The sequence below is a fragment of the Phyllostomus discolor genome, chromosome 9 (assembly GCF_004126475.2).
Source record: "Phyllostomus discolor isolate MPI-MPIP mPhyDis1 chromosome 9, mPhyDis1.pri.v3, whole genome shotgun sequence".
Classification (NCBI taxonomy): domain Eukaryota; kingdom Metazoa; phylum Chordata; class Mammalia; order Chiroptera; family Phyllostomidae; genus Phyllostomus; species Phyllostomus discolor.
Window position 1 is genome coordinate 17,744,044 of NC_040911.2, and position 16,644 is coordinate 17,760,687.

Sequence of the window (16,644 nt, forward strand, 5' to 3'; positions counted from 1 at the left end):
GAAACCTAAAGGATTTCTTTTGTGTATTGCCATATGTAGTAGAATCTAGTCATAGTAGCAACTTGAAAATTCTGGTAACTTGTGAATTACAATTATTAGCATAGTTTGCCTTGGAAATTGGAATTAGTCGAAAGTTTGATGCTTTATCTGTAGTAAGTGAGAGTCCCCTGGCACATAGTTCACCCCTCTGGCCCATGATTATGTCCTGACCCGCCGGGTGCCTTGCAGCTGCAATTGATGTAACACAAATGGAAGGAGCCACAGGAGCGCGGTTTCTAGGAAACAGCTTACGCGGTGGAATAGCTGCTCCTCAGGGGATGATTGGAGTCGTGGGTGGGCCCTGGCTGGCGTGGCTCAGCGGGCTGGGCATCCTCTGCAGACCTGTGCCCTGTCAGGGCACGTGCCTGGGTTGCGGGCCAGGTCCCCAGTTGGGGGCGTGTTAGAGGCAACCAATCAATATTTCTGTCTTGCATCGATGTTTCTTTCCTTCCTGTCCCCCTCTCTTGAAAACCAATAAGCATGTCCTCAGGTGGTGACAGAAAATAAAAATGAAGCTAGAGAAATGAAATACCCAGTAACTCCTTTAAATAGAAGAGGGTTAGTGTAATTCTTAAAGAGCCTTCAGTCAGATTGATTGATGCAGAGTGAGAACTAATGTGGAATATGCCTGTTGATGTGATGTTTCCAGTTTATACTTTACCTGACTTGGGAGTAAAATAAATGGTCAGTAGTTTAGTTTGGGTTTCAGCGAGCAGGTGCTTGTTTGGGTGTTGGGTATATTACCCTATTTGTTTTAGCAGATAACTCACTCAAACATTGAGGATAAATTGTCAGTGTGTTTAAAAGCACAGATTATGAACTATCGACAGGTAATTTGTTTTTTAAATTTAAGCTGCATATATTAGGACTTAACATACATGGGCATATTAAATATTTTTATAAACATAAAATTCTGCAGAAAGCTAATGTTTTGCCTTATAGTCGTACTTTCTCACTGGGTCACTCTTAAATGACTGAGCGAGAGTTCTGAAACTTGAAGTCTCTTCTGCCTCCTCCTCTTAGACTAACTCGAGTACCAACAAGAGATGAAAATGAATTGAGAGAATTCTGGTCAAGATTATGTTGTCAGTTCTCAGTTTGAATGCCACTCACTTCCCTTTGCTCCAGAAACACAGGAATACCAAGAGAACATTTAAAACACATAGCCACCCCCCCAGATAAGCTAGAATTTTCTCAGAGCAGAAATAGATAAAGGAGTTGAAGCGGTGAGTGTTTGGAGCTTCCGGTCTGGAAGGAGGCAGGAGCGGCCGGGAGCTCAGCTACAGCACCAGGTGCCCAGGTGGGAGGCCGCGCACTGGTGCCAGGTTCCCTGCTAGGAATTAGAAAGTGGAATCGATTTTTTACTGAAAAGAACCCGAACAAAGGTGTTCACAATGGCTCTTAAGTCCAATGGCGAGGGAGGTAGGAGGATATAGAACCAGCCTCGCAGTGGGATCGTGAGCCAAACTGAGCCCGCCTTGGTGGCAGACCCTGCCCTGGCGTCTTCAGTGTGACTGCGGGGCCGGGGCTGGGCTCCTGGTTTCAGAACGAGGCAGTTGCAGACGCTGGAAGCCACCGCATGACCTGCAGGTTCGGGGGAGGAAAAAGCACACTGTGTGGCCTGCTTAACCAGAGTTCCCAACCACATGCTGAAACCCGCAAAAGAACCAACATAGTCCTGGGTGTAACTAACGTAAGAGTAGTATCCAAATGAAACTGAAAATTAATAGAGTCATTTTGAAAATAGTCTCTTTAGTATCCTCAAAGATACATTAAGGGGTGATATTCATAAAAGAATAAATAATTATGAAATAAAAACAGGCAGAAGTGAAACAAGAATGTGACAGACAACTAGTTATTTAGAAAACTTAAAAATGAAAGCTGTAGTAAGTGAAAGCTTAGTGAGCACAAATTTTGAGCTGGGCACTATCGAAGGTTACCTTCGAATCCCATCACACAATATTACAGTTTTGCTTCAGCGGGCAAAGGGTTTAGGAAACTCAGGAAGAGAGGTCAAGTCTATTGTATTTACATATACTATTGCTCTTTTTCCCAAGAGGCTTGTTGATTGCCTGCTTTGAGTTTTGCTGTCTTATAACCATTTCGTGCTCAGATTCCCAAAGACTGTGGACTCTGAGGAAACAGAAACAGAACAGTTGGCTCTTTATAACTAGAAAGGTTGAAACAACAGTGCAGGAAAATGAGGCCGTGTTCTGAAACACACTTTTAGTGGACGTGGCAAGGCCCTGCCCCACTTTAAACCCTGGAAGTCTGATGATTGCACTGACACGGCAAGGAGAATACACATAATGATCTGTTAAGTGAGGGCCTAAGTGGGCCCTAGATTTCCTTCTAGGTCGGCGAGTCTACAATTTATTACGGGAAATTCCTAATTATCACCATGCAAGTTCAAGAAAACTTAACTGAAATCCTTTAGTAACTGATAAACCTAATTCTAAAAATTCTGGGGAAAATCTTGAAAGAATTCTTTTGCATGATCTTTCCACTGCTGTTAGAATTTTTAAGCAATTGCTCTCATTCTAATTAATTCTGGGTCAAGGAGAGAAATGCTGACCGTGTGGGGATTTTCTTTGTCAGGCACAAGACCTGAACGTCATCGAAGAAGTGATTCGAATGATGTTGGAGATCATCAATTCCTGCCTGACCAATTCCCTCCACCACAACCCAAACCTGGTGTACGCGCTGCTCTACAAACGTGACCTGTTCGAGCAGTTTCGGACGCACCCTTCGTTTCAGGACATAATGCAAAATATCGACCTGGTGAGTGTACGTGGAGATACTTAACGACGGTTCTGTTTTAAACATCAACATAGAGAAGCTCAACGAGCCTTGGTAGACACTGTAAAAGAGTCTCCTAACAGTACGTGCCCTCTGTTCTGCATTGCATTCCGTGTACGTCCTGTATATTCAGACATACACACAGGGTCTGGCACCAGTAACGCCCCTTTTTTATCACAAACTCATTCATTACAAAATCATAAGCAGGTAATTCTGTAACATAACACTATCACACTCAAGCACACCGTATGACATTTTAGGTGAGATGTTCAGACTAAAACTATAGATTATTTTGCCCGTATTATTACCCGACCAACTGCAGGCAAGCAGGTGTCACTTCTGCTGGACCTGCGCACGCGCACACACAGACACACACACATTGGGTCGGTCGGAAAGTTCATTTGGTTTCTTCCGTATGATGGGCTCTGCTCGTGCTTACTTATCTTTAACTGCATTCAAGACAGTTTTGTTAGGTTGTATTGTAACAGCTGTCATATCAACACACGTTAAAAATGTATCAAAATTGGTGAATTTTTGTGTAGCCATTTTACTATTGAAGATGGAAGAAAATAAGCAACAGATTTGGCCTGTTATACTTTATTATTTTAAGAAAGGCAAAGACACAACTGAAATGCAGAAAAAGATTTGTGCAGAGTAAGGAGAAGGTGCTGTGAGCGATCCTGTCGAAAGTGGTTTGCGAAGTTTTGTGCTGGAGATTTCTCTTTGGACAGTGCTCCGCACTCAGGTGGACCAGTTGAAGTTGATAGCGAACAAATCGAGACTTGAGTTGAGAGCAGTCAGCGTTCCACCATGCAGGAGACAGCTGGCGTACCCAAAACATCCAAGTCAATAAAGTTACTGGCGAAAATGAAAAATGTGTATTTTATTTCACGGAAAAAAACCTTACAGATGTTTTGGCCAACCCAATATTTTTCTTAGCATTTAGATCATTAGCATTTTTGTGTAATATCAATTCTTTGAAAATCTCACATTTTAATATCTGTATTATGGATGTCCTAACTATATTTAACCGTTATCCCATATAAGAAAACCCAGATGCTAAAAGAGGGTTTCCAGGTAATTTTAACACAAATCCAAGCCTAAGAATCATTGTCTTAGATAAAGATTACATGTTTGCGTAGGGCTTTATCACCGTGACTTATTTGCATATACACACTCTCATCTGACCCTTAACTGTCCCTGGGAGGGACGCCAAGCAGGGCCCGAGAGGGAGAATGGTTGGCTGAAGGCCCCCCGGGAAGCCCCGCAGACTGTGAGCCCAGGTCTGCTCATACAGACTCTAGGCCTCCAGCATCCACTGGGGTAAACCTGAGTCAGGTTCCAAACGTGCAGGCTTTCCAACAACTTTCTGTCTAATTCTGCCACCCAAAATAGTGCTGGGCCCACTGGAAATTCATTCAAAACCATTTTAAATTATTTTTACATGTTTTGGGGAAGAAAAATGCCATGACAGAGATATAAATAACATCTCTACTTTTTGCCTCTTTCAGCACTTTAGCTTCCCCTTCCCTCCCCGACGAGTCCCTGAGATTTTGGCATAAGCAAGTCTTTACTATTTCTTCTTTCATAAAGTTAACCTTGAAAAGTGTTGGGAGAGGACACTATGAATCTACTGTTATTTTTAGCTGACGGGGAGTTGAGAGTTGATATTTTTCATTAAGACATTCAGCAGTGTTCAGTATCGGAGACAGGAGGGACTAACCTTGGAGCACTCAACTTGTGCAGAAGGAGCTGGACGTGAGTTTTTCAAGTGGCTAAATTTCTATCGGTCACTGTACATGTCGCCCCCGTGTAATTCATAAGATGGAACGATCTGGCCAAGCTAAGCAGCAGGAGAAAATAGAACTACTGCACCCAACCAGAGAGGACATGAAAGAAATTTCATGGCTGAACATAAGGGAACAGAAGCAGTGAACAGCAATAGTGGCATAGTGTGGTGAAGGCAAGAACTATTTTTATCTCAGCACTGTGTGAAATTCATGTTAGATTTTTCTGTGTTTCCAGACCTGACCATCCTCACTGAACTCCAAACTAGCCCATTCAGGTTCCAGTGTGACATCCCACCAATGGCGAACAAGGTTAAAGCCAAAGTCTTTGTTTTTCAAAAAATCAAACACAAAATGAATCAGCTTTTTCTTCAATAGGTAGATTATGCAATATCTACCTATTGCATAGCCCCAAAAAAGGAGGAGGATACATTAGTGCTAGTTGAAATAACGGTGGAAAATCGCAAGCCTACAGAGCATGGTCAGAGAGGGCCTTTCCGAGAACGTGCACTTGGGTGAAGACTTGCAGGGGGCAGAGAGCGAGCCGTGCAGAGTCCTGCAGTCAGCGTGATCAGGCAAAGAGAACACGGGCGTAGGATGGAGCCATGTCTGTGTCTCCCTCTGAAGCCAAAGATGGGTATGCTCACCGACCATTGGAAAAGACTTAGGTCCCCGAGCATGAAGTTCTGTTCCCATAACGTAACTCACTGCATGTGCAGAGGTCCCTCGGCTCTCTCCGGATGGCCCTTGTGCAAACTGGGGCTTGGGGACCCAGTGCAGAAATGCCGGTGCTCTGGTTACTGCCGTTCCTGTGACTGCCCAGCCGTCCTTATGACTGATCCAGAAACCTGCTTCCAGGACCCGTGACACGGACCGACTAGCCTGTTAACTTGCAAGTAGGGTAAAGTTTCAGACTCTGCACAGCTCTCGACACTGTGGAATGCTGTAATATCATTTGAAGGTAGACTGACAAATTAAAGATGTGTGTGTATTATAAACTCGAGGCCAACCACACAAAAAGAAATAGAGCTGTAACTAGATAAAATAGACCCATAAATTATACTCAGTCCAAAGGCAGACAGGAGAAGCAGAATAAATAATAGTGAGCAAATAGAAAGCAATAAGCAGCGTGGTAGATTTAAGTCCAACCATGTCAGTAATTAAATGCCTCTCACTTTGAATATAAAGACATAGATAGCTTAAAAAGTAAAAGGATGAAAGACGTTTCACCATGCAAACACTAATTAAAAGAAAGCTGGAATGACTATAAAGTTAACTTCAGAATAAGGAATATTACTAGCAATAAAGAGGGACAGCATGTAAATGATAAGGGGGTCGATTCACCAAGAAGACATAATTCTGAGTGTGGCTACACCTAATAACAGAACTTCAAAATACATGAGGCAAAAACTGACTGAATTGCAAAGAGAAATAGACAAACTCATAATTACTCTCGGAGTATTCAACACTTCTTTCTCAGTAGCTGACACAGTAACTAGACAGAAAATTAGTAACCATATAGAAGACCCAAACAATACTACCAACCCACTTGATTTCACTGATGTTTATAGAACATTCTACCCAACATCCCTGCACGGGGAATGTTGACTGAGACAGGCCGTATTTGAGGCCATAAAACGTACCTCAACAAATTTAAAAGACTTGGAATCATATTCTTTGACCACAGTGAACTTAAACTAGAAATCAGTAAGAAAGGTATCTGGAAAATACCCTAAATGTTTAGAAGTTAAACCGCACACCTATGGATGAAAGAGAGACAGTCACAAAGGAAATAGGACATATTTTAAAGGTAGTGAGAATGAAAATGTAGTACATCAAAATTTCTGGGGTATAGCTAAAGCTTTAAGAGAAATTTATGGCGATAAGAGAAGTCTTAAATCAGTTATGAGATTCCACAGAAAGAAGCTAGAAAACGTGCAGGCACGTCAGAGCTACCACCAGTACTCAGAGCCAATTAACTCTAAGTCAGCCTGGGGCTCTGTGCCACTTCCCTGTCCACATGTGCTAGTCGGACCGTGATTGTCACCTGTATCCTCCACCACTCTCAGGAGGAGAAGGGACATGCCGAGAAACTGATAGAGCTTCAAAGCCAACCAGCTCTTCCTTCAGGATGTCAAGAAACCAGACTGGCAACTGGGAGCTCAACACAATGGAGTGTGCGTGACACTTGGAAAATCTATCGCTACTAGAAGTGCACAGAGTGGCTCCTGATAAAAATGACCCCCCTTTGGTTGACTTCATTGAGATTCGCCACCTGAATGAGCAGGCAAAATCTGTCAAGTAATTGGGCAGCCACGTAACCACCATGAGCAGTACGAGGCCCCCGAATCTAGCGGTGCAGAGCACCTTGTTGATAAGCACGTGCTGCGTCACTGGGGCGAGAAGAGCTAAGCCTTAGGCTGCCTTCCTGTAGCCACGGGCTCACTTTCTGGTCACTAAATTCGCTTGTGTGTAAAATTCTAACCTGGTGATAGGAAATACAACTTTATATCTTTGAATGAAGGTGTTATTTGCTGGTTTCACATCCTTGGTAGTGTTACATCCTGTCTCCAAAGGAAATGTTTTGGCTAACTAGCTTACACCTTTCACCTCAAGTATTTTCTGTTGAGAGAACTAGACCTTTGTTACACCGCAGTCGCTGGTAATGTGATAAAGTGAGACGCAGCATCTGACCCCTGCCGCCTACCCGGCCGTGGCTGGTCAAGCTTTTCCTCTCTGACCCTGTTGACTCCTCTGTAGGACAGGTTTTATCAGCCTCGTAGGGTTATTGGGCGAATTAAATAAATAGTAAATGTAGCTCACGTGATCCATAATAAACATGCAGGGGTTTGTTCCCTTCCTGTTGACATATAAATTATACTTCCCTTCTGGGAGTGGTGGTTTTATCATTTTCTAATGTGTTTGACTGCAAACACATTAGAATGTCAGCTGTAAAACGTGCAAATGAGAGAGAGTTTGAAAAAAGGGATTTACCCAGAAACTGAGTCTCACGCCCACTCTGCTGTTTTCCCGGTGGGAATGGGGGTTCCTTTTGGCTTAGAGGCAAGCCCAGTCAGGCCAATGGGGTGAACAAAACTAGATTTTCATTGTATTTCTGAGCTTTTCTTTTTTTAAGATTTTATTTATTTATTTTTAGAGAGAGGAGAAGGAAGGGAGAAAGTGAGGGAGAGAAACATCAGTGTTTGGTTGCCTCTTGCATGCCCCCTACTGGGGACCTGGCCCACAACCCAGTCATGTGTCCTGACTGGAAATCGAACTGGCAGCTCTTTGGTTTGTAGGCCGGCGCTCAAGCCACTGAGCCACACCAGCCAGGGCTGCATTTCCAAGTTCTTTAATGATGGGACATGTAAGTACCCTCTTTTATGTTGGTTTTTAGTGTCTATGGGAACACTGTATCTTCCTCTTAGCTTTGATTATATGTAGTTTGTAACTGCAATCAGCAGTCTCCAACGAGGGTGATACATATACCCTGGAGGTTGCACATACTCCGAAGGTTGACCAACAGTCCACAGAAACATGGGAAGAAAATATTAGAGCTTTTATTTACTCATTAAAAAGAAACAGAATTCCTTCTGAGCAAGATGGCAGCATAGGCAGACATGGCTTACCTCTTCACACAACCACATCAGAATTACAACTAAAATATAGAACAACCATCACTCAGAACCATTAGAAATCAAGTCGAATGGAAGTCTAACAACTCTGAAATTAAAGAAACCACATCAATCCAGACTGGTAAGAGGGGGCGCAGGCACAGAACAAGCGGGTCCTTCACCCAGGTGTGGTGGATACAAATGCCATGTGTGGAGGCATATCTCAGGAGTGAGGGGTCCCGGGCCCTCCAGTGCAGAGTTCCACTGTCAGGAAGGTAAGTCCCAAAAACCTCTGACTGCAAAAATCAGTGGGGACAGGGTCGGTGGAAAACTTCTGGAGCCCCAAGCAGTTCCTCTTAAAAGGACCCAACACATGGCATCACCTAACAGACTCACTCCCTCTGGACTCCACTGCCAGGGTGGCTTGAGGGGCACCAGTGACGTGCAGGAGGGGGCTGAGGTATTTGGCATCAAGGAGAGCGGAGGCCATTTCTGGGTCCTCCCCCAACACAGCCAGCAGACTGGTGCCATATCTAAGATTCCATCTACCAGGCTAACTGTATTAGACCCACCTTGGAGATTCCCAGAGACTTCACCCCATTCAACCCAGCCCACCTAATCTGCTTGTCCACATGAATGGCTGGCCTTGGCTCATGCTTCACAAACTGCCTGAATCCTCTCAAACAAGCAACATCTTACCTCAGTGAGCCCTCAGCTACTACTAGCAGCAGCTAGCCTAAATTCACAACTTGGCTCAGCCTGGAATCTCCAAACCCAGCACAAGTAGCATCCATCTCAGATTGCTTTATAACTCAGGCAGGGTGGCCCCAAGAAAAACACAGGTGGGGGCTGACCTTGGCCTGAACCACCTGGGAAACTCCAGGGCCAGCGCACCCAGTGGACAGCTACAGACCATGTTGGAGAACCACCACATGGCCACTGCATAGCTGATTCTCCACGGAGCGTGGAGTGCGGAGTTTGGTGGTAAGTGGTCACAGCAGATCCTTGCAGCTGACTGGCCTGGGAAAATCCCTCCCATTGATCTGCCAACAGCAGCCAAGGCCCAACTAGAAGAGGAGGGTACTCAGCCCACACAAAGGGCATACCTCGAGTACCCAGCTTGATAGGGAGGCTGTGCCACTGAATCCTACAGAACACCTACTACATTAGGCCACACTACCAAGACATGGAGTCAAAGCAGCTCTACCTAATATATAGGAACAAATACAGGGAACCTACAAAAAATGAGCAAAGAAACATGGCTCAGATAAAAGAACTGATCAAAACTCCATAAAAAGAGCTAAATGAAATGGAGATAAGCAAACTATCAGATGCAGAGTTTAAAACACTGGTTATAAGGATGCTCAATGAACTTACTGAGGACCTCAGCAATATAAAACAGATTCGCTCAGAAATGAAGGTTACACTAATTGAAGTAAAGAACAATTTACAGGGAGACAACAGTAGAGTAGATGAAGCCAAGAAAACTTCCCTACTTTGGTGAAGAAAAGAGAAATGCAAGTCCAGGAAGCACAGACAGTCCCAAACAAGATGGATGCAAAGAAGCCCACTCCAAGACACATCATAATTAAAATGCCAAAGGTTAAAGATAAAGAGAGAACCTTAAAAGCAGCAAGAGAAAAACAGTTAGTTACCTACAGGGGAGTTCCTATAAGACTGTCAGCTGATTTCTCAAAAGAAACTCTGCAGGCTAGAAGGGATTGGCAAGAAATATTCAAAGTCATGAAAAGTAGGGACCTATAGCCAAGATTGCTCTGAAATGGCAAATAATACATATCTGTCTACAATTGAATCTAAAAACAAACTAAGCAAACCAGAAGAACAGAGGCAGAATCAAGGATATAGAGAGCATTTTGACAGTTCCCAGATGGGAGGCACGTGTGAGAGAATGGGTGCGGGGAGAGGGTTTAAGAAGCACAAACAGCTAGTTACAGAATAGCCATGGGGATGTAAAGTACAGTATAGGGAATGGAGTAGCCCGAGCACTTATACTCATGACCCATGGACATGAACAATGGTGGGGCCTTGCTGAAGGAATGGCGCTGCTGGGTGGAGGGGGGAAGGGGGAAAGGTAAGGACAACTGTAATAACATAATCAATAAAGTAGAATTTTAAATAAATAAACAGATTTAGCTTTATTAATCTTGGTATTGCACGAATCACCTGCAGGGTCACTGTGTCGGCCACCGTAGTTCCTCCAGGTATCCTGAGGGAAGAGACAGGAGGAGTTCTCAACACAGGGCTCTTGGCTTGAGTACCCTCACCTTTCATTCACCTAGGGTTTATTTTTGTTTGTGTGTTCATGGTGTCTAGGTTATATCTCGGTTTAACTAAATAAGCCCTCACATAACGGGCATGATTGGCATGACTCCTGCAAAGGAACCAGAAATTGAAGGCAATACAATAATATAAGTACTGAAATGTGTCATACGTGTAGTAGCATGTGACAAAAAGAAAATGGCAGAGCTAATGTCCCTCTCCTCCAGGTGAAAACAGTGATGAACCAATCTAATCTCACAGGAAATGAATCTATAAACATCATCAAGAAGGCTGTTTGCACAGTGGGTTTATATAAACCGGTGAGCAGTACTTATTGTGAGCAGTACTGTGTTTGCTGGTGATGATTTGAAGACTTTATGATTAGCAAGACATATGATAGCTAATGATCCAAGTTATTTTAATGATAGTATTTTAATGGAGTACAAAAATGTTTTGTGTCCTACAGGTAGGTAATTTTTAAAATCTAGTTTGTTTTGTTTTTATCTTACTTTAGAATTTTATGTACATTTTATAACATGCAAACCAGTAATGTTGCATGACTTATAAATAAATAGGACACATGAGGTCTGTCCGAAAGAAGTCCAGCCGTTGTTAATATAAGGAGGGTGGTTTGTGCAACATTGATGTAACCTGGTAGCCAAGGAGAATGGACTGGAATCCACTGTGCGAACAATGACAACTTCACTGTACTAGTCAGTGGGGGCCAGTAGATGCTGTTGAGTGAGCATGTGTACTGTGTGGCCATCACATTCAAAATGACGGAGTGCATAGAGCAAGGAATGTGCATCAGATTTTGTGTTAAGCTTGAGCATTCCTCCGCTGAAATTATTTGGATGATTCAGAAGGCCGCCGCTATGGGCAGCTGGTGGTTGGCAGCTTCATCACAGCAGTGCGCCCACTCATGCATCGCCTCTCGTGCAGTTTTTTGGTGAAACATCAAGTCACCCGGGGACCTCAGTCCCCCTACAGCCCAGATTTGGCACCCTGCGACTTCTGGCTTTTCCCAAGACTCAGATCACCTTTGAAAGGGAAGAGATTTTAGACCCTCAATGAGATTCAAGAAAATATGATAGGGCAGCTGCTTGCAATTGGAAGAACTGTGTGAGGTCTCAAGGTTCCTACTTTGAAAGCAACTGAGGCATCATTGTCCTCTGTACAGTGTTTCTTCTAGTGTCTTCTAAAATAAACGTCTCTGTTTTTCTTTTTTTAAACAAATATCTTTTATTATTTTTATTGTTCAAGTACAGTTGCCTTGGTTTTCCCCTACCTCGCCCCCCACCCCACCCCTCAAATGTCTCTGTTTTTCATATTACGTGGCTAGATACTTTCTGGGCAGACCCCATGTGTTGGAAGTACATCTTCACTTTACTTGTAAGTGTGAACCACCCAAAGAAATTGAGAGACCTCTGGTCTAGACGGTGGCTTAATGGTGAGAGTCACCTGAAGAGGCTGAGGGAGACGATCTCGGGCCAGGCCTGGGAACCGGTATTTTCACAAAGCTTCCTGGCTGCTTTTGATGGCCAGCCGCCTTGGAGAGCTGTTCCCTGTCTGCGTTATCTGCCGCTGCAAGCTAAAAATCACACTGTAGTGAACTTGCATTTGGCAAATGTTAGAAAGGGCAACAAATCTATAAGCTGTAAGCATCTGTAAGATCTATCTACTTTTTCATGGACATTTTTTATTTTTTAGAATATGCTTTTACCAGATATATCTTATTTTTTGGTCAAAGAAGAGAATTTTATGCAAAGATATTAGGCTGAACCATATAGAATCACCAATTTTCAACCATTTTTTACCTACTAAAGTGACATTTCATATGGTTAACAAAAGTTTTTCTCAGAAAAGCACTTTAAAACAAAGATAGTTATACAAGGTGTTCAGTTTGCATCTTTGTTGTATATTTTAAAATAAGATTTTTTAAACAACTGTTGCTATATGTTTTCTCTTTATGTTGTGTCTGTCTCCAAAGACTTATTCATTGTTATAAAAATCAGTTTGTTCTGGCCCGTGTGGCTCAGTGGGTTGGGCATCATCCTGTGAACCAAAAGGTCGCCAGTTCGGATCCTGGTCGGGGTACCTACGTGGGTTGAGGGTGTATGGGAGGCAGCTGACTGATGTTTCTCTTGCACATCAATGTTTATCTCCCTCTTTCCCCCTTCTTTCCCCTCTCTCTAAAAATAAATAGGTAAAATCTTTAAAAAAATAAAATCAAGTACATTCTGTGTCTAAACTCGGGACAAAATTTTATCTCAGAATTTCCCCAAAGCACTTAAAGTCTGACTTGGGGGAAATAAGACCCACAAGCATGTGCTGCAAAACCTACAACCAGCTGTGGACAAAATAAGCAACTTGCAAAGGAGATGGTGCCAGCAGATTGTCTGAGATAAAGATACTGCTTATCCCGACTCAACCCCACACAGCCAGCCATTGGCTGCTGTGTTTTCACTCCTTACCCCACCTCTCAGTCATAAGCTTGTTAGGGGCCTGGCTCAACCTGGGTCTCTGCTTCTCAGAATAAATGCATTTTAGTGGCATTTTGTCATACTGTGTGCTTTCTGCTAGAATGGTTAGGGAAAAAGTGGTATTCTTGAACACAACATTTAGGAAAATAGTCTTGAATGAAAACTCATAAAAATGTTTGCAAATAATTGTTAACAACTTAATCTAAAATGGGAAACATGTAAATGGAAGTACTCAACTTTTTTAAAAGGTGTAAGTTTTTATATTTTTGCGTATCTGACTATAAATACTCAAGTGTAATGTTTTTGAACAACGGGATCTACAATTGCCTTGGCTTATTAACACTGTGATGTTAAAAAGACTTGCTAAGACATGATGATATTCTTTTAGTGTTTTGTGACAAATACGAAGTGGCAGTATCACGTCCAGAACGCTACTGTGTTAGCACGTGGCTGCGGAGCACAGGCTAAGCTGTGGCATGAGACAGAAGTAATCATATCTTGCTATTCATTATCCCTGGTTATGAGGGATACGAGTGTTGTGGAAAAATTAAACTTATAAATACTGCCCAAGACATTTTAGCCATTAGCTTCAATTTCTTTCTCATCAAGACTTTTTTTTTTGAGAGTTACTGTTAAGCCTCAATATTAATAGGTTTTAAGCTTTAGCTTTCTTTTTCCACCTTCTGATGGGTGCTGCTTTCTAAATGAAACACAAACGCAAGGTGAGGCAGCACCAGAAAAAGCAGAATTCAGGAGCCTGCTTAATTCACAGAACGGATAATGAGCCCTGAATATTCAGGGTTGGCTGTGATTCAGATGTCAGACTCTTTATAGAGAGGGACCGCATTAGGAGAGCTAGCGAATTAAAAGCCAGGGCACTCTGAGAGGTACAGTTAATGATGGCTTGTCTGCCATGTGAGAAAGGCATCTACTGAAAATGCATCTCCTCCATCCACTTGTTTCAGAACCCATGCTTTGCATTCCAGGTGATCACCTTCTTCAGCTCCAGGTTGCTGCAGGCCGGAGCCGAGCTGTCAGTGGAACGGGTGCTGGAAATCATCAAGCAAGGAGTTGTCGCGCTGCCCAAAGACAGGCTAAAGGTAGGGCTGGTGCACAAAACATGTGCTGTTGTGTCACTTGGTGTAAATATTAGTGTCTGAGCAGACTGCATTCAGAATCACGTCACTGACCCAGTGCCTGCAGTAGAAAAGGCTCTTGCCGTATTGCCGATCCGCTGTATACAGACACACAGAACTGTGACGAAGAAGGGTTCTCACAGTTTTCCCAAAAGTAGCAGAAGAAAGACTAGTTTCTTCCTACCACTGTATATCCTATGAGTAACCACTGCATATATTATGAGTAACTTATGTAAAGGGGCACCTTATTTTTTAACCCAGTGAACTAAATTCCTCCGTGTAAGTACCATCGCGGGTGGATGGGAAGGTGGAGGCGGTGACGCTGGCATCTGCAGCCTTGGCTAACACTCGCCTGGTGCTCCCTCGGTGCTCTGTGGGGCTCCGCGTGTCTTGTGTGTACATTAACTTCTTCCGTCGCCACAGCAACCCTTGAAGGTAGGGGTCAGAATTATTTTCATCCTGGTTTTTCAGATGAGTAAACGAATACCCTGAGTAGGTGAGTAACTTACCCAAAATCATAAAACTAGAGATTTTCGGAACCGAGAGTCTCACATCCAGGCAGCCTGGCCCCAAAGTCCCTGCTCGTAACCGCCGTACCACCCGCTGTGCTTGGGCGTGTCTGTGGAAAAGGTGGGGGCAATACTGTATTTCAAGAAGACACCCACGTTGTGTGTGAGCTGTGTTCCTGAGGTGAGCTCACGAGAGGGAGTGCACACTTCCAGACTGGTCATTCCACAGGGAGGATGCAGGAGTCGTGGTTTGGGGTGGGGTGCGTGAATGTGCAGCGTCGTACCGTATTTTCACTGTAATACTTGAATGTTTTCTGACATCACCTGCCGAGTGTTTTGCTCGGTCCAGGTCAACAACGCAGGGCGTCCCAGTGGACGTCTGGCCTCCTGCGGGGTTTTATCACGACCGGCTCCATTCCAGAGGGACCCTTTGGGGGCTGCGCTTTTCGGCAGCTGTCACTGACCTACGGCCTCACGGACGCTTGGAGGTGCTGCCAGGGGCCGTGAAAGTGTTTCCAGTTACAATGACGGGGTGCGTAAGACAGCAGCACGTCAGTCATCACAGCCGCGCACCAGGTCCCACCGCACGAAAGCAGCAGCGGGGCTCGCGGTGCCGAGCGAGAACGGCGGGTCTTCTGTCTCTCGGCTGCATGGCACCACCGTGTCATGGTGGCCTGAAAGCTAAGTACAGTTCACCCGACGCTCCAGCTTTGACTTTGTTCCTGGCAGTTCTGTAAAGGTAGGGAGTTCCTATTATTTCCCTCCTTACATTAAGTTTTTTGGGGTTTGGGGGGAGAGGGGTTGCACTCTCTCAAATTTACTTGAACTAGACCTTGTGAGGCAGTACAGAAACCCATTCGGATGGAGTGGCTGTTCACAGGAAGTGATGGATCTTGGTGTCTAAGTTAAAAAAGAAGTAGAATTATGCGGTTGTAAGAAAGGATCCCACAGAGGATCAAGGGAAGAGGGATTTTAATGAGCTCAGAGAGCCGGCATAGTGGAAGTGATGGAGATCGTGATTCGAGAAAAGTGTATTTAGACCGAGAAAGTCCCCAGATCTCAAGCAGACCGCGTGCAGTGATAACATGGCCTGGGTCTGGCCATGAGTGGGGGGCTGGAGTGGTATGGCCGTGAGAGGCAGCCAGTGTGCCTGAGCCAATTCATGAGCTGGAAGCCAGGGGCGGGTAATTCGAGTGGGCATCCTAGTCTCGAGGGCCGAGCCATGCCGTGGACAGGAGGACTGTGAGCCAGGTGCTGCAGTGAACGGCCTGGGAGTCTGCAGGTGGCAGCCACACAGAGAGAAGACGCTGGCACTGGTCTCATGGGAGCAGAGCTTTTTGCTTAAGCGTAGAGGATGAGAGGAATGATTGCCAAGGAACAAAGAACGAGCAGCCCCTCTTTCCAGCGCGTCCAGGGGAATCGGGGCCCTGAGGGAAGAGCCAGATTTCAGCTGTTGTTCGACTCGGACCGTGGCAGAAAGGTTGAAGTGCCAGTAGAATCAGTCCAGGAAACCTTCTGGGAGGTAGAGGGGGGCCTGAGTGCTCCCAGGAGAGAGCTGCCGTCTCCATTGATTACAGAAGCTCCAGGGACTGGGGGCTGAACATGGTTCTGACGGGCCAGCTAAAGAACTGGGCTGTTGCGCATTGGAGGGATTGTTGGTGAAAGCAGACTTGGGTGGTCTGCGTGGGTCTCAGGGACAACTTTCAGGTGTTGGCCGGCCAAGGCTGTCACGGTTAGAAGCCTGACTCTGCTAGATGTCACGCAACCCGGCAGTGCCCGGGGGTCGGTGTGCTCCTAGTGTTCAGAGGCTGCTCGTACAACGGAGAGCCAACTTCTGGGTGCCGCACCTTAAGACGATCTGGAAAACTCAGAGAATCACCAGAATTGTGAAGGGACACGGGAAGTGACCAGAGGAGCTCATACAGTTGAGGGGATTCGGGCCGAAGAGGCTCGTCTTCAAGTGCTGGGTGCGTTGTTTATGAAAGCAGATTTGGACT

General features: G+C 44.7%; 1 protein-coding gene across 2 annotated transcripts in view; it reads left to right on the forward strand.

Moving 5' to 3' along the window:
• The window catches only part of DYM (dymeclin), a 268,561-nt gene that overhangs the window by 205,216 nt on the left and 46,701 nt on the right, over positions 1–16,644 (forward strand). For both annotated transcript variants that reach the window (XM_028524939.2, XM_028524938.2), the window contains 2 exons: positions 2,638–2,820; positions 13,989–14,102. In XM_028524939.2, coding sequence (XP_028380740.1) covers positions 2,638–2,820; positions 13,989–14,102 — 297 coding nt within the window. The remainder of the gene's footprint in view (positions 1–2,637; positions 2,821–13,988; positions 14,103–16,644) is intronic.